This window comes from Grampus griseus (genome assembly GCF_964374135.1).
Source record: "Grampus griseus genome assembly, chromosome: 17".
In the NCBI taxonomy this organism is placed as follows: domain Eukaryota; kingdom Metazoa; phylum Chordata; class Mammalia; order Artiodactyla; family Delphinidae; genus Grampus; species Grampus griseus.
In genome coordinates this window covers 37,574,489-37,593,972 of record NC_139011.1, presented here as the reverse complement: position 1 = coordinate 37,593,972, position 19,484 = coordinate 37,574,489, and the positions used below count along the sequence as shown (strand labels likewise).

General features: G+C 36.4%; 1 protein-coding gene across 1 annotated transcript in view; it reads right to left on the bottom strand.

Moving 5' to 3' along the window:
• STK3 (serine/threonine kinase 3) overlaps positions 1–19,484 on the bottom strand; it is a 322,020-nt gene that overhangs the window by 253,595 nt on the left and 48,941 nt on the right. The window contains exons 2-3 of the mRNA XM_082675272.1: positions 12,891–12,971; positions 5,762–5,890 (exon numbers count right to left, since the gene is read on the bottom strand). Coding sequence (XP_082531398.1) covers positions 5,762–5,890; positions 12,891–12,971 — 210 coding nt within the window. The remainder of the gene's footprint in view (positions 1–5,761; positions 5,891–12,890; positions 12,972–19,484) is intronic.

Genomic DNA, 19,484 nt, shown 5'->3' with positions numbered 1-19,484 from the left:
CATACTTTACATTAGGATCCACTCTTGGTGTTGTACATTCTTTGGGTTTCAACTGTAGACACCATTACAGTATCATACAGAGTAATTTCACTGCTCTACCTATTCATCCCCCCAACCACCTTCCTAACCCCAGGCAACCACTGATCTTTTTATTGTCTCTATCGTTTTGCCTTTTCCAGGACGTCATATGGTTGAAATCATACAGTATATGTAGCCTTTCCAGATCGTCCTCTTTCACTAGTAATATCCGTTTAAGTTCCCTCTATGTATTTTCATAGCTTGATAGCTCATTTCTTTTTAGTGCTGAACAATATTCCATTGTCTAGATGTACCACAGTTTATGCATCCACCTACTGAAGGACATCTTGGCTGGTTCTAAGGTTTTGGTAATTATGAATAAAACTGATATAAACATCTATGTGCAGGTATTTGTGTGGACATAAGTTTTTAACTCCTTTGGGTAAATATCAAGGAGCCAGATTGCTGGATCATATGGTTAAAAGTATGTTTAGTTTTGGGAAAAAACTGTCAAAAACTGACTTCTCCACTGGCAATATTATTATGCATTCCCACCAGCAATGAATCGAAGTTCCTGTTGCTCCACATCCTCACCAGCATTTGGTGTTATCAGTGTTCCAGATTTTGGGCATTCTAATAGGTGTGTAGTGGTATCTCATTGTTTTAATTTGCATTTCTCTGATGACAGATGATGTGAAGCATCTTTTCATATGCTTATTTGCCATCTGTATATCTTCTCTCATGAGGTATCTGTTAAGGTTTTTGGCCCATTTTTTAATTGGGTTATTTGTATTCTTGTTGAGTTTTTTAAATTCTTTGTATATTTTGGATAACACTCCTTTATCAGATAAGTCTTTTGCAAATATTTTCTAAGGTGTATTTTTTAATGTTGCCATTATAAGCATGTGATAATTAAAATACTAAAGAAATGGTTATTTTTCATTACATACGTTTCATTAACATCCTTCTACCATCTTAATAGTGTTCTAAACTTAATAGGGGTAGTACAGTGTTTTCACAAAGGCAACGTAAATATTCTCCTATGAAAACTGAATTGTTTCCAATATAATTCTAAATCACAGCAATTTCTTTCTTGGCCCACCCAAAAACAAATACATAGAGATGAACTGATAAAAACTGCCAAAGTTAATCACAAATCCTTCAGTTTGGTGAGTTTCAATTTTATTTACTTATTTTTTTCATCAGAAACAGTGTTCAAATGGAATCTCACCCAGAAACATCAGCAAACAGAACACATGGGACAGGAGCTGCTCTGGTAAAAAGAAGCCTCTGAGCAAACAAGCTAGAAATGCGCTATTCCTACCACATGGACCGCCTCTCCTCTTTGCCTAGTAAATCTAAGTCATCCTTTAGAACTCAGCTTGGGTATGATCTCCCTGAGGAAGCTTTCCCTGAATCCCCAATAGTGAGGCATTACATACGTCTTGCAACCCATACAGTTCCCCATATTTACCCCATCAGAGGTCTTATCACACTATACTGAAACAGCCTGTCCATTCATCTGTCTTGCCCATCTGACTGAAAGTCCTTCCGAAGTCTGGCTCACTCATTGTTATATCTCTTATGCGCAGCACGTAAGGGCTACCAGCAGGAGTAGGTACTCAATATATTAATTGAATAAATTTATTTACATAATATATATATTTAATTTATATTATATACATATACAAATAAAATAAATTAGGTGAATAATTGTGTGCCCTGATGCATGCATTAACAAAACATTTCTCTTGGTTTAGATATGAGAAATTCCTTCTCTAGAGTGTCAGTACTAGGAATGTAGAAGCTGTGTCAGTTGTAGTTCCCTTATATCCACATGACCTGGCACATAGTATTCAAAAGTAATGCTGACCAGCTCTTGCCTCCATCTCTAGCACTGCCTTGAGAATGAGTACTTTACTTTGAACTGTTGGAATCATTGTATAGACATTGCTTTCTTCAGCACTGGCCCTGGAGTCAGCAAATGTGGGTCCTCACAGTATCCTAGTCATTAACTAGCTATGATCTAGGACAATTCATGTAAAATCTCTACGTCTCATTTTCTGTACCCATAAAATAGTTCTTAATTATGCTTTAGCACCAGAAGTCTTTTCTCAAATAAAATTTTAGAATGAGCTCCAACATAGAAAAAAAGATAAAAGCAAGGGCTAAGTTTCTCACTCTGCTCAATTCTTCACTGTTTGAGGAAAATACCCCTAGAAGCACCTCCTTAGAGCAGAGTACATTTGAAAAACTCTAAACTAAAGTACACCTACAGTTGGGACTTCCCTGGTGGTCCAGTGGTTAACACTCCATGCGTCCACTGCAGGGGGCACGGGTTCGGTCCCTGGTCAGGGAAGATCCCACATGCCGCAGGGTGAGGCCAAAAAATAAAAAATTAATTAAAAAATTAAAAAAAAATAAAGTACATCTACAGAAGTCTAGTCTACAACCAGTATTCTATGATTTAAACATTCAACAAATACTTACTGAATGCCTACTCTGTGCCAAGCATTGGACTAGACACAGAAGATTCAACGATAAACAATGCAGATGTGTTCCCTCAAATATTTACGCCAAAATGCAGTATTGAACACATTTAGTACTCACTAAAATGAACAAAAAAATTAAAACACCCTCTCGTCTCTTTTTAGAGTGTAGAAAGCAAGACAATTTGCCAATTGCCCAAATAGCTGCATAGACTTAAGAAAATATATCAATTTCAGAAATACAAATTTCATTTTCTCTAACCAAAATTCCACTGTTTTATGTCGGAATTTTTCAATTTGTACTGTTTTCTTCCAAATCATTTTTATGCCAGTTCTCATTAACACATCTGCATTGACACAAGTAAGTAGTGGCTAAAAATGTAATGCTTGTTCCTGCCATTTCCCAGTTTTTCACTTACCTTATCTTTTAGCACTTTTAGGATCTTTTAACCAACCAATTTTGTTTTTTGATCCTTCACTATTTCCTGAGTTCAGTATGAATATAAAAGTGAAATCTAGAAGACAGGTTCCATTTTTTTTATCAATATTTGTTTTACCATTTCATTCAACAAATATTTGAGAAGCACTTACTATGTACAAGGCATTCTGCTACAAAGTGGTACAAAATTTCTAGAATTTATTCACGTTTTCTACCCCTTTAATTCACTACTTTTCTTTCCCCTTAGTAGTTTCAAGTACATAACAAGAACAACGATCAGATTTCCCTAGGGTCCCCTCAACCGACAATGCTCTTTCACATACTCCTTATCCATACCTTATTTATTCACATTCGTTTAACAAAAAGTACAGTGCTAGGCATTGTGATGTATGCTAAGAAATATGATTCCTTCTCTCAAGGAGTGAAGAAAGGATAAAGATAGTGAAGACATTTCAGAAGGAGACTCTACAAGAATTAGTGTCATCAGAGGTATCAGAAAAAGAAACAGATGAATTCTCAGTTTTGTTGTTGAAAGACTAAGTACATGATGATGCTATTAACAAAACAGGAATTTGAAAGGCTTATCTGCAACAATTAAAAATTTGGTTTTAGAATGTTAAATGTAAAGTTGCTTCTGGATATTCCAGTTGAGTCATCCAGGCAGGAATTAGTAATACCTGTCAATACATGAGCAGACACTATGTTGCAGGATCCAAGGGCACTTAGTAAGTCATAATCCCAAACTCAAAGAATTAAAGAGTCAGGTGACAAAGAATACAAATAAACAGGTGCTTAAAAGAGAAACTCAGGTAAGAGAGAAGCCTGGAAGCATAAGCACTGGCCAGATCATGAAGGCCCTTGAATGCCATCCTTAGGAGACAGGATCTAGCTAAGCAATGGGGAGCCACTTAAGGGTTTTAAACAGAGAATGGCTTGATTAGGTTTGCATTTTAGAAAGAACACTCTAGCTTCAGGGAAAAAAATGGGTTGGAGTAGGCAAAAATGAAAGACAAAGTGAACACACAGGAAGCTGTTGCAGAAATCTGAGGAAGAACTGATGGGTACCAAGATGCACAAAGGTTAGGAGATGTATAATGGGTAGTATCTGAGACACCGTGCCCTTCCTAGAACACACTCAATTAAAACCTCTAAAGCACAACATTAGTACCTGAACTATTTTTAACCATTATAATAAAATAATAATAGCAACATGCAAATATTAAGCACCTGAAGAGCCCAGCACTACACTATGCTCAAACTTTCCTTATCTACATCAAACTATGGGAACCACATTCTTATCAAGTTACCAAATTAATAGAGGTCTGGAAAAACTCTGCAATTATATATTTTGACCTGGGAGCTGAGGAATGTATTATTTCTTCTATAACCACTTGAATTTCCAGTTATATAGCCTTCATGGAAAATATGTAATATAATCTAAATATACAGCACCACAATAAAGAAGAGCAAAACTGAACAGACCCAAGCAACAAAGTTCCTCTAGGACAATTCAGTCGCTTCATTAGCCAAAGAGCTTACAGTATATGTATCTTACATACCGTTGGAAAAGGAAGTTTTCCATAGATCTCTTACTAATAGGGCCCTGATTTGATTAGGGATGACAATGTGTCCAGACTCCCCTACGTTCGCCAGCTCTAACTCACTGTGTGACTCAATTCTGATGAATAAAATATAAACTGAGGGTTTCTGGGAAAGCCCTTTCCCACTTCTTCTCTTCTTCCTCCTGTCTGGAATGTAGACAAAATGCTGGAGCTGGAGCAGCTCTCTTGCAACCATGAGATAATAAGCATGAGAACAAAGACCACATGCTAAGGATGGCACAGTGTAAGAAAAAGCCTATCACAGTTGTTACTTCGTTGCTGCTATATTAAGCCTATCTCTAGACCTTTTATAAAGGGAGAATAATAAATCCCTCTTTGATTAAATAACTACAGGCCTAACACAGTCCTAATTTATACACTCTGCATCCCTTATAAAGGCCAGGCTACTTACTAGGGTATATAAGATACTTCATTATCAGCTCCATTTACCTATCCAAACTCATTTCATATCACTCTCTTACTTTCCACTGCAGTAATTCTAAACCTTGTCAGAACAGCACATAACAGTGAGCTGTTTTTCACCTTTCTACCTTTAATTCTCTTTACAGTCTCTCATCCCTCTATTTCCTCACCAAATTTACTCTTCCTCTGCATTCCAGACTTCCTGACTCCTGGCTGAGGTAGGTGCCCTGCCTCTTGTTCTCAGATCTCCTCATGTACCAGTCAGTATAATGACTGTGCTGACTACAGCTATTTGCTTAAGTATCTGTCTTCCCAACTAGATTACCAGCCCCTCAAGAAGAAAAACAATGTCTTAGTTCCCTTGATATTCCTAGATCCTGGCACAGTACCTGGCCCACTAGGGATGCTCAGTAAATGTCTGTTAAATAAATTAGAGTTACATAAGACATGACTGCTTTTAATTAGTAAAAACAATTAAATCAAAAGGATGGTTAAACGACTTTTCCTTAATATCAAAAACTAATTCTCACCCATAAATTTTCCCTGAAAATGAAAAAAGGGCTTGAGTATTTTCTTTCACCACATTTGCTTTATAATATCATTTGTGCTTTAGAGCTGAAAGTCCTAAAGACAACCCTACAAAGCTATTCTCATCTTCCTTGAAACATTAGTCTCCCTTCCGATGGGGAGGCAGAAGAGAAAACTAAACAAATGACCAAAGAACACATTTTATTATACATTATTAGCAAAACTTATCAAAATGAAAGTAGAGAAATAAAATCTCTACATACCTGTCACATTGCTGCATTATGGAAATTTCTTTGATTATTTCCTGAAGATCTGACTCAACAGGTACTTGTTTAATTGCCACAACTTGACCAGATTCCTTATGTATTGCTTTAAACACACTTCCGTAAGACCTAAAAGAAACCAAGACATTTCTTTATTTTTCCCCTTTCAAACATCATAACTATTAGAGAAAAATGGTCTATTATGCGTTTTTACATGTAGTCTTTTCTTTTTTTATTTTTCTTAAATTTTTATTGGACTATAGTTGATTTACAATGTTGTGTTAGTTTCAGGTGTACAGCAAAGTGAATCAGCTACATATATACATACATACACTCTTTTTTAGATTCTTTTCCTATATAGGCCATTACAGAGTACTGAGTAGAGTTCCCGTGCTATACAGTAGGTCCTTATTAGTTATTTTTTTATATATAGTATCCATGTAGTGTTTTCTAATTTAAAATACTACTTAATGGTGACAAATCAAAGTAAACAAATTAAAAAAGTGAATTATATCTTAGCTTTTTTTTTTTTTTTTTTCCTGCGGTACGTGGGCCTCTCACTGTTGTGGCCTCTCCCGTTGCGGAGCACAGGCTCCGGGCGCGCAGGCTCAGCGGCCATGGCTCACGGGCCCAGCCGCTCCGCGGCATGTGGGATCTTCCCGGACCGGGGCACGAACCTGTGTCCGCTACATCGGCAGGCGGACTCTCAACCACTGCGCCACCAGGGAAGCCCTATATCTTAGCTTTAATGTTTCAATTATAGACTTAAAATTCACTAAAATCATCAAATTAATAGAAAAAGATTTGCTGATTTTCTTATGAATGAAAGAAATAGACTTACGGTTTGTCAACTCAAACAAATGCAGCGTTAAGAAGATACATAAGTAGAAGTTAAAAGAATGAAATACAGAATAAAAACAGCCAAAGTCTCATGTTAGAAGAAAAGGCTGATCTCATCTTCAACAAAATCATCCCCAAAATATCAAAGTACAGATAGTTCAGACTGCTTAAGAGCAACTGAAATCTTCAGCTGGAGACCACACAACACCAAAGTTAGAGAAGCAGGAAATCTGGTCCCCGCCAAGTCACAGATCCAAGGTCTCTCAAATGTTCCTTTCACTATCTTCTTCTCTTCAAGAGCAAGACCACACACACACAGACAAATAAAATGAGTAACAGGATCTAACGGCCACTTGCTCAAAAACTGTCTCTGCTACAACTCTTGAAACATTGCCAATAAATATTTATGTGTCTTAAAAAGCAAGAACAATGAGAGAGGGAAGCCATTTGTATTTTGCGATGAATTAGAAGATAAGGTAAAAACTGCTATCACTTACTAAATTCTTATTGTACGTCAGGTACTATGCTTGATGTTTTACAAGCATTATCAAATTCAACCCTCTCAATTGTGAGGTAAAATACTATTACAGCCATTTTAAAAGATGAGGAAATAGAGACTCAGATACCAGTGACCAGCAAGGCCAGAATTCAAACATATTCTGACTCCAAAGATCATGTTTTCCTTACTACATTGTTTCTACAGAAGAGAAAGAAGAGCAAGCCGTTAGAGACATGGAATGTTTCCTAATATTAGGAAGCTATGCAGAATCATTTCAAATATACAATCTTTTAAAATAAGTGAAAAATGAGTGACAAAGCAGTTACTTTAACAAAATGAATTGCATTCTATCCTCTGTTTCTTTGGGCTTTCTGAAGTAATTTAATTTAGTTTGATACCCAGTCACCTTTGGGTTTTTGTGTGTGTGTGTGTGTGTGTGTGTGTGTGTGTGCGCGCGTGTGTGTATAGTCCTAATTTACACACACACACACACACACACAGGTAAACCCCACTTTTCAAAAGTTCACCTTACGCCCCTTCGCTTTTACAAAACACCTGGATTAGTACCTGTTTCGCTAACCAGAAGAAATTCGAAGAAGATTTACCCTTTTACAAAAAAAGGTGAAAAACAAAAACAGCACTCAACATGTGTTTTTGCAGGAGCCATCACAGAAGGAGAAAGTACCATGAACAGCAAGAGTGGCACCGCCAAGCTCATTCCCTGGAAACTACACTCAGCATCTCAGCATCACACTGCCTGAGCTTTGAACTGGGTCTGTGAGCATCTGTGCTTTATCTCAATTTATTCTGTGTATCCATTAGCAAGACGTGTCATAAGGTAACTGCTTGTTTGCTTTACAACATTTCAACTTACGAAAGGTTTCATAGGAACGCTCTTTCAGAGAGCAGGGGAAATCTGCATCTCCCCTTAGAAGCCATATCTGTGTGTGTGTGTGTGTATGTATGTGTGTGTATATACGTGTGTGTATACATATTTTTTTTTTCCCTCAAAAGCTAATCTAGAATTCAGTGCTAGATTATCTATTGTCAGTTAAGCAACGCCATCAGTCCCTTCTAAGGTCTTCTTGTCACTACAAAGGAGGAAAACTGGGAACCACATTTCCCAATTTCCCTTCCCTGAATGGATCCCAGTTAAGAGTTTGACAATGCATGAAATCTAAATGGCAAAAAGTTGAGGAGAAACTATCATTCTCCAAATTTAGCTGAAGCAGACGCATTAGCAGATATAAGGTACACAGTGGCTTCTTGCTGAGCTTTTTGATAATCAAGATGCTGCTGCTGCAGACTAAGATAGTTGGTGGGAGCTTCTCAAAGATTCTTAAGGATTCCAGCAGATCCCAAGTGAGCTTTCTAAGAAACACCACTTGAGTACTCCAGGCCGAGATCTTCAGCACTGGCTTCTCTGACCTTCAGTGACAAAGTCCATAACCTTTGCATCCCTGGCCCTTCCGCAAGTCATTTGAGCCCTAAATTTCATAATAAACTCTTTAAACCCAGAGTACACAGAGTAGCCTTTCTTTTCCTAACCATGTCCCGCTACCAATAGTTTTGCGGAAGGAAATGGTTCTAAGGGAAGGAATCTTAAAGATGGGAATCTTGGATTCGTTTTTTCTTAGATTTGAATACAGTGATGGCTTCAAAACAAGTGACAAACAGAACATTGATAGCCTATGGTATTTAGGGGCAAAACAATTATTTAAATTACTATCCTTAGTTGCCTGGCGTCTAGGCAAAGCTTTAGAAGACCATGTATCAATTGAATGTCACAGTGAAAATAAGGGTACAAAGACTGCAGAATGGAATGGCTGCTCCTGCCTACACTGGAAAAGTCATAAAAGAATTATAACAAGCTCAGGGCTTAAATTGCCAGCCCAAGACTGAGAGACCCAGAAAACTTCTGAATGCTCCAAAAGAAAGTCATAATTTTTATATGCCCAGGACTGAGACTTCTGAAACCCAAACTCGAAGTCTAATCTTGCTGGAAGCTGAATTACATTGCAAACTGAATTCACAACATCACCAGGACTACTACGCTAAAGTTAGGTGTTTAACTGTAAAGAAAGGTACCCAGAGAATTGGTATTGGGATATTAACGTAGATTGTTATTAATCTGAATACCTGAAACCCCAACCCCTACCAAGTCTCCCTTGTCAGCAAAAGCAACCCTGTCCCCTAGTCTGAGAAAATTAACCTCATGATGCCTGAAGACTCTATAAGACCTTACTTGAGGGAACTGCCTTTCAGGGAAATGCAGATCCTTTCCCAGACCACCTCTCATTGTTCCAGACCTATAATTACACTCAAATTGCCACAGACACCAGAGAAATGAATACAAAATCTGACTCAAGAGTACCTACTAGTCACACCAAAAGAGGTGTATGATTTTGTCAGTTTTTATTAGCAGAACCCTAAAGAATATGTGTGGGAAGGAATTCTAAGATTTCCAGGGAGAAAGGAATTTACTTCTTACAAACAGTTGAGAGTGTCCCTAACAGTCTGCTCAGCTAGTTAACTAAAACCCAGACTCAACAATGGCCCACATTAAGTGAGATGCCAGGGATCCTCACTACACATCAGAGGAAGGAGATCAAAGGCTCAAGTAGATGGAATACTAGAATAGATATCTCACCATGTGACCTGCTGGCCCACCCTCTAAGTATGCTCGCTGAGAGAGTCCAGAGACTACTCCCTTTACTAGTGTCACTGAAAGCTGTATAGTGCAATGCAGGTCAGAGGTAACAGAGATGCCAACACTGAAATAAGTTCCCTAAATTTAATGGATGTTGGAATCCATTAAGAAGTAAAGTGGCAATGTCTTTCCATCTGAGAAAAGGTGGGCGTGGTAATCATAATGGGTAGCAAAGTAAGGCTGAACTACAGTTTTCTTTTTTCATACATCTAGATTTTTTTTTTTTTTTTTTTTTTTTGCGGTACGCGGGCCTCTCACTGTTGTGGCCTCTCCCGCTGCGGAGCACGGGCTCCGGATGTGCAGGCTCAGTGGCCATGGCTCACGGGCCCAGCCGCTCCGCAGCATGTGGGATCCTCCCGGACTGGGACACGAACCCGCGTCCCCTGCATCAGGAGGCGGACTCCCAACCACTGCGCCACCAGGGAAGCCCCATACATCTAGATTTTGATTAAAGTTATGCTGGCTTCATAAAAATAACTGCAATTCTTTGTCCCTTAATGACTGGATAAAACTTAGCTGGTACTTTTTTTTTTTTAGTAAAATGAACATTTTAAAGTGTACAATTCAACGGCATTTATTGCATTCACAATGTTGTGTAATCCTTACCACCTCTATCTAGTTCCAAATCATTTGGAATCTGCTTTCTGTCTCTATGGATTTGTCCATTCTGTATACCTCATATAAATGGAATCATATGTGACTTTTTGTATCTGGCTTCTTTCACTGAATATATGATTCAAGGTTCATCCATACTGAGGCATGTATCAGTACTTCATTCTTTTTAATAGCTATATAATATTCCATTGTACAGATATATCACATTTTGTTTATCCATTCATCAAGTGATGGACATCCCCACATTTGGCTATTGTGAATACTGCTGCCATGAGCTGGTATCTTTTTTTTTTCTTTAAAACATCTTTAGGACTGTAATTGCTTTACAATGATGTGTTTGTTTCTGCTATATAACAAAGTGAATCAGCTATATGTGTACACATATCATGAGCTGGTATCTTTTTTTTTTTTTTGAGGGTTTTTTTTTTTTTTAATTTATTATTTATTTTTATTTTTGACTGTGTTGGGTCTTCGTTTCTGTGCAAGGGCTTTCTCTAGTTGTGGCAAGCGGGGGCCACTCTTCATTGCGGTGTGCAGGCCTCTCACTGTCGTGGCCTCTCTTGTTGCGGAGCACAGGCTCCAGACGCACAGGCTCAGTAGTTGTGGCTCACGGGCCTAGTTGCTCCGCGGCATGTGGGATCTTCCCAGACCAGGGCTCGAACCCGTGTCCCCTGCATTAGCAGGCAGATTCTCAACCACTGCGCCACCAGGGAAGCCCTGGTATCTTTTTAATTAATAGATATTTAACTGCCTTTCCATCTTTTCTATGGTAATTGATATATCTAAGTTTAAACTTCTTTGGGAGTCAATTCACACAATTCATATTTTGTTATGGAATCATCTACTTCTAGATTTTCCAATGAGTTTTCATAAAGCAGCATTTAGTAGTCTTTTAATTCTTCAAATCGTTTCTTTATTATTGCTTGTATCTTCTTTCTTATTCCAAATCTTCAATTATTTTTGCTCTTTTTTCTTTAGTCAAAGTCAGAACTAGGTTTAACTACTTTAATGACCTGTTCAAAGAAGTATATTTTATATACATGTATTATTTCTAATTTTTTTACTTTCTATTTCATCAATTTCAGCTTTTTAGTTCATGAATTCTCTATTTCTAGTTTCTTCTGGTACATTTTATTATTTTTCTCAGTTCTTTAAATAAGCACTAAGTTATTTTATTTATTTATTTACTTACTTACTTACTTACTTTTTGGTCTTTCTTCTTTAGTAGTAAAGAAATTTAAAACTAAATATGGTCACCTAATTACAGCTTTTCTGGATTCCATAAATATTAGTATGATTTGTTCTCTATTTCACTGTTTTCTAGATAATTTGCAATTTCCTCTTCATAGATTACCTCAGATTATCTTTCTTAATTTCCAATAAGTGTGGGTTTTATCATATTGTTAATTATTTAGTTCTAATTTTAGTAGACTATAATTAGAAATGTAACCTGAAAAATCCCTTTTTTTAGAATTTGTTGGGGTTTTTTTGTTAGTTTTTTTCATCAGTGGTCCATGAATATACTAAAAAATGGGGGTGGGGGGAGGCAAGAATAGTTATATCAGTGTAAGTATAAATACATACCATATATATGGTGTGTGTGTGTATATATATATATACACACACATATACATAATCAAGCTTGTTGATTATAATACTTAATCCCTTTAAGTCCTTTCTCTTTTTTCCTTATTCTGTCCAATTCAGAAAAAGATATATTAAAATCTCTCACATGAATATATTTTTATTAGATTCCCCTAATGTTTCTAATAGCTTTGCTTCAGAAATTTAACTGTCACGGCGACTGACACATATATGTTTCATTATAAGCTGTCTTTTATATCATTACCTAATATCCCTCTTTATTCTTCATTTGAATATTAACCCCTCTTTACTCACTTAAGATCTTTTAACTTTAATTTACCTGATATAAATATTGCCACTCCTGCTTTCTTTTTTGTTTTTTGGTGTGATTAGTTCTTATCTGATATCTCTAATAGGAAATACCACTATATATCTACCCTTTGTATTACATGGGCATCTTATAAACAGCATATAGCTAGGTTTTGCATTTTAATTAGCCCTAATAATTTGTCTATGAGAGAACTGACATTTAGTGAAAAATGTATTTCACTTTATTCCTTCCAACTTACATTTAGCTTACTACTTTATATTTTCGTTTTCTCTATTTCTTTTTCCCTATTCTTGCTAATCTAAGCTGTTTTAATTGTGTTTTGTGCCTTTTATTATCCTGGAAGTTCTCCTGTACTTTCAGCTTTTCACTATGGAGTATGATGTTAGCTTGGGTTTGTCACATACGGCCCTTCACTATGTTCAGGTACATTCCCTCTATACTCTTACTACTCAATTCAATCAAATATACTCTAGTGAAAGACTAATCTTACACGGTATTTTATAACTGTTCTGTCATTACCTAAATGTTACTTTCATGTTTTTGTACTTACCCTTCTCCCAGTTTCTCTAGTACATCAAAAACTTCTTCAGGCTGCTTAGTCAAACTGTCTTCACTCAGCTTTTTTAGCTTACTGATGAGAAAAAGAACAGAAAAAATATTTTCCTTAACATCTTTCATAAATTTTTTAATTTTACTTTTAAGAGGCAATATACTCAAATGGTTCAAAAATCAATCAATATAAAAAAGTATACAGTATATAGTCTCCTTCCAACCCCTGTTCTTAATCTTCCCAGAAACACCTCAAAGAATAAGCACTTTTATTTGCTTCTTGTGAAACCTTTATACAAATATGAATATATATTTTTATTTCTCCCCCTTTTAACACACAAGATAGCATTTTATACACAATGTTTTTTATCCACACTGTTATATATTTTGATATTTTTACTTGACAACATAAAATCCATGTTGGAGATCTCTACAACATAAATACATAGAAAGCATCCTCATTCTTTTCTTTTTTACATCTACATCCTATTCTTTTGCAAAGATGTAGTATCTCTTACTCTCCGATCCTTTACTTAGTTCCCTTTTGCTAATATAAACAACACTGCAATAAATAAGCTTATACATAAGTCAACTCACACACGTGCCAGCATATCTTTAAGATAAATTCCCAGAAGCAAAACTGTGAGGTCAAGGGAATATATAAACACACACAAATACAGAAGTATATATATTGATAAATAAGCACATATACTGTAAGTATAACCATATGTCATAATATAAATTTAATAACATAAGATCACTATTATAATAACTATATAGTAATTATTAAAATTTTTGATTGATTATATTATGGTATATTTTATCTACTATAATTGTATGTGATATTAATATATATGTATATTAATAGATATTAACAAACTGCCCACCAGGGGGCTTATACAAATTTAATCTCCTACCAGTAATATATGAGAGAGCATCTTTTCCCACAATTCCACCTACATAGTATTGAACCAAATATTTCAGCCAATACATTAGGTGAAAACTTGTAACTCAGAGAAGATTTATTTTGCATTTCTCTTACTATGAGTAAAGTTGAGCATCTTTTAATATAATATAAAACAAATCATCTATTCATGTTCTTTGCTCACTTTTCTCCTGGGTTTTTGGTCCTTTTCTTATCTGTATACAAGGAAAACTGGCTTTCATTTAGGTTGTACATATTTTCACTTGTATTGACTTCACTTAAGAGTTTTTAGTTTTATGGTCTACTTGACTATTTGCCATAGAGAAATATCTTTTTATTTTGTTTTTTTTTTAAGTTATCCATAGTATGGCATGTGCAGAAATATCTAGAAGCAAGAAATGAGAGGCATTATACATGGTATGTCTGAAAGACCAAAAATAATTCGCTATGAATAAAGTATCATGTATAAAGGACCAAAAATAATTCAGAAAGAATAAAGTAAAAGTGGCCAGGATGTATTAAAAAGGGTCAGGTTAAAAAGAGTCTTGTAAACCATGTTAGGAGCTCTATTTTAAAAAGATCACTTCCCCTGTAATCCAGAGGAAGGACATGCAGTAAGCAACAGTAGAGAAGGGAAACCAGTAGGGGATTATTCAAAATATGTATGCAGAGAATATAGCAGTGGCAGTAAGAATGGAGAGAGGATAAGCTAATCAAGATATTAAAGAGGCACAGTCAACAGAAAGTGGTTTTGATTAAATATGGGATGATGCAAGAAAGAGAGGAGTTGAGCATGTCTCTTAATAAGCCTTTGGCTTAAGCTAATGACTAGATGGCAATGTTATTTACTAAGCTAAAGAACACCAGAAAAAAGTCTGGAGGGGAATAAGATGGGTTTAACTCCTCTCATCCAAATGCAGATTTCCAGCAACCAACTGTATATATGAATACCAGCAGAGATCTGAGTTGGCAATGTCATTTTTGGTGTCACCAGCACACAGATGAAGCCTGAAGACTTGAGAAGGGATAAAATCATCAGGAAAATGTTTAAGAAGACGTAAGGGTCAAGAAGACATCCCAGGAAAACATCAATATTTAGTAAATGAGGTCATGAAGGACAAGAAAGTAGTACTTGACCATTTTCAAATGCTACTGAAAGTTCAAACAACTTAAAGATTTAAAAGTGTCCATTACAGGATTTCCACTTCTGACTGCAAGGAAGTAAGAGGATCCAGAATTATCTGGCTGCTGTAAACAACTAAAAAACTCAGAAAAATATAGGAAGCAACTATTTTCAGACATGAGTATCAGATATTTCAGGACAGAGATCCATGAGAAAAGGGAAAGAAATAAGATAAGCCCTACTATCACCCAAGCTTTAGATCTATAGGTTATGTCCAAAATGTAGCACAGGGAGAAGGGAACCCAACAGAGCCAAGCAATTTTGCTGAGTTAAAGAAACAAAGATGGGAGTTTGGGGAGGCAAGGCAAATAAAATGTGCATTACAGAATACCTGTGAGAAAAGAGCTATACAGAGAAACAGGTCCATCAATCTACCTAAGAGCTCCCTTGACTATTTAGCTGAATGCCAACCTGTACATGCTTACAAAAACACTCTACAAAACCCAACAAAATCAATTTCCTAGGAGAAAAAAACGACCAGGGAGTTTTAAAAAGAACAACTCCCAGAGGTCACACAAGGCTGAGAATCTTTCCCACTGTCAACAGTTAAGTGAACTCGTAGAATACAAAGGACATTCAGTAGACATCCCAGAACAGCCTTGTTTTAGAAAAGAGACTGCATTACCAAAACATAAACGCTACTTTACTTTAGACTCTCCCAAAAGGAGCTTAAAAACAGGCTTCAAAAGCACTGAGCCAATCTACAAGGTAACAACTGCCTACCAGAATAAGTCTATATAGGCATACCTCGTTTTATCGTGCTTTGAAAAATACTAAGTTTTTTACAAAAGGAAGGTTTGTGGCAACGCTGCACAGAGCAAGACTATTGGTGCCATTTTTCCAACAGCATTTCCTCACTTTGTGTCTCTGTGTCACATTTTGGTAATTCTCACAATATTTCAAACTTTTTCATTATTATTATATTTTTATGGTAATCTGTAATCAATGATCTTTGATGTTACCATTGTAATGTGTTTTGGGGTGCCATGAACCATGCCCATATAAGACAATGAACTTAATAAATGTTTTCTGTTCTAACTGCTCCACCAATTGGCCATTCCCCATTTCTCTCCCTTTCCTCAGGCCTCCCTATTCCCTGAGACAAAACAATACTGAAATTAGGCCAATGAATAACGGTACAACAACTTTAAGTGTTCAAGTGAAAAAAGAGTCACATATCTCTCACTTTAAATCAAAAGCTAGAATTGGTTAAGCTTAGTGAAGAAGGCATGTCGAAAGCTGAGAAAGGCCATAAGCCAGGCCTCCTGTGCCAAACAGTTACCCTTTTGAATGCTAAGGAAAAGTTCTTGAAGAAAAGTAAAGGTGCTACTCCAGTGAACACACAAATGATAAGAAAGCAAAACAGCCTTACTGCTGATAGAAAGTTTTAGTGGTCTCAATAGATCAAACCAGCCACAGCATTACCTTAAACCAAAGCTTAATCCAGATCAAAGCCCTAATTCTCTTCAATGCTATAAAGACAGAAAAAGGTAAGGAAGTGGCAAAAGAAAAGCCTGAAGCTAGCAGAGGGTGGTTCATGGATTTTAAGGAAAGAAACCATCTCTATAACGTGAAAGTGAAAGGTGAAGCAGAAAGTGCTCAGGTAGAAGCTGCAGCAAGTTACACAGAAGATTCAGCTAAGATAGTTAATGAAGATGCCTACACTAAACAACAGATTTTCAACGTAGATGAAACAGCCTTATATTGGAAGAATATACCATCTACAACTTTCATAGCTAAAGAGGAAAAGTCAATGTCTGGCTTCACAGGACAATGCAGCTGGTGACTCTAAGTTGAAGCCAATGCTCATTTACCAATCTGAAAATCCTGGGGTCCTTAAGAATTATGCTACATCCACTCTGCCTGTGCTCTATAAGTGGCATAATAAAGCCTGGATGACAATACATCTGTTTACAACATGGTTTACTGAATATTTTAAGCCCACTGTTGAGAACTGCTGCTCAGAAAAAAAGATTCCTTTCAAAACATTACTGCTCATTGACAGTGCACTTGGTCACCCAAGAGCTCTTATGAAGACGTACAAAAAGAGTAATGTTGTTTTCATGCCTGCTAACACAACGTCCATTCTGCAGCCCACAAATAAAGGAGCAATTTCAACTTTCATTCAAGTCTTATTATTTTAAAAATGTTATTTCATAAGGCTACAGCTGCCATAGATAGTGACTCCTCTGAAGGCTCTGGGCAAAGTAAACTGAAAACCTTTTGGAAAGGATTTACTAATCACAAGAACATTCATGATTCAAGGGAAAAGGTCAAAATACCAACATCAATAAGGGTTTGGAAGAAGCTGAATCCAATTCTCATGGATGACTTTGAGGGGTTCAAAACTTCAGTGGAGGAAAATACTGCAGACATGGTAGAAACAGCAAGAGAACTAGAATTAAAAGTCAAACCTGAAGATATGACTGAATTGCTGTAATCTCATGATAAAACATTAGCGGATGAGGAGTTGCTCCTCATGGATGAGCAAAGAAAGTACTTTCTTGAGATAGAATCTACTCCTGATGACGATGCTATCAAGACTGTGAAAATGACAACAAAGGATGTTAAATATGACATAAACTTAGTTGATGAAACAGCAGGGTTTAAAAGGACTGACTCCAACTTTGAAAGAGGTTATACTGTGGATAAAATGCTATCAAGCAGCATTGCATGCTACAGAGAAATCATTCAGGAAAGAAAGAGTAACTGAAGTGGCAAACTTCACTGTTGTCTTATTTTAAGAAATTGCAACAGCAATGCCAACTTTCAGCAACCATCACCCTCATTAGTCAGCAGACATCAACACTGGGGCAAGACCTTCCAGGAGCAAAACAGATTACATCTAGCTGAAGGCTCAGATGATGGTTAGCACTTTTTAGAAATAAAGTATTTTTCAATTAAGGTATATTACATTGTATTTTAGACAATACTACCTCCCACTTAATAGACAACAGCATAGCTTAAACACAACTTTTTTGTGCACTGGAAAACCAAAAAATTCGTGTGATTCACTTTGTTGCAATGTTTGCTTTATTGCAGTTGTCTGGAACTGGACCTGCAGTATCTCTGAAGTATGCCTGCAAAACAAACAAAACTCAGCCTTAACAACGTAAAAATTTATAATGCCAAGAATTCAATCAAAAGAAGCAAGAAGAACTAAAAACCCACAGACTGTGGGAAAAACCACATTCACAGAAAGATAGACAAGATGAAAATGCACAGGATGATGTACCAGATAAAGGAACAAGACAAACCCCAGAAAAACAACTAAATGAAGTGGAGATAGGAAACCTTAAGAAAAACAATTCAGAATAATGATAATGAAGATGATCCAGGACCTCGGAAAAAGAATGAAGGAAAAGATTGAGAAGATGCAAGAAATGTTTAACAAAGAATGAGAAGAATTAAGGAACACATAGAAGAATTAAAGAACAAACAAACAGAGAAGAACAATACAATAACTGAAACGAAAAATGCACTAGAAGAAATCAAAAGCAGAATAACTGAGGCAAAAGAACAGATAAGTGACCTGGAAGACAGAATGGTGGAACTCACTGCCATGGAACAGAATAAAGAAAAAACAAAGGAGAGAAATGAAAACAGCCTAAGAGACAGCTGGGGCAAAATTAAATGCAACAACATTCGCATTATAGGGGTCCCAGAAAGAGAAGAGAGAGAGAAAGAACCTGACAAAATATTTGAAGAGATTATAGTCGAAAACTTCCCTAACATGGGAAAGGAAATAGCCGACCAAGTGCAGGAAGCTCACAGAAATGCCAGGCAGGATAAAGCCAAGGAGGAACATGCCGAGACACATATTAAAAACATTGACAAAAATTAAAAACAATGAAAGCAACAAGGGAAAAATGACAAATAGCATACAAGGGAACACCCATAAGGGTAACAGCTGATTTCTCAGCAGAAGCTCTACAAACCAGAGGAAGTGGCATGAGATATTTAAAGTGATGAAAGAGAAAAATCTACAACCAAGATTACCCTACCCAGCAAGGATCTCATTCAGATTCAATGGAGAAATCAAAAGCTTTACAGACAAGCAAAAGCTCGAAGAACTCAGCACCACCAAACCAGCTCTACAAAAAAAGTTAAAGGAACTTCTCTAAGTGGGAGACACAAGAGAAGAAAAGAACCTATAAAAACAAAACCATAACAATTAAGAAAATGGTAATAGGAACATACATATCAATAATTACCTTAAATGTGAATGGATTAAATGCTCCAACCAAAAGACAAAGGTTTGCTGAATGGATACAAAAACAAGACCCATATATATGCTGTCTACAAGAGACCCACTTCACACCTAGGGACACATACAGACTGAAAGTGATGGGAAGGAAAAAGATATTCCATGCAAATGGAAATCAAAAGAAAGCTGGAGAAGCAATACTCATATCAGATAAAATAGACTTTAAAATAAAGAATGTTACAAGACACAAGGAAGGATACTACATAACAATCAAGGGATC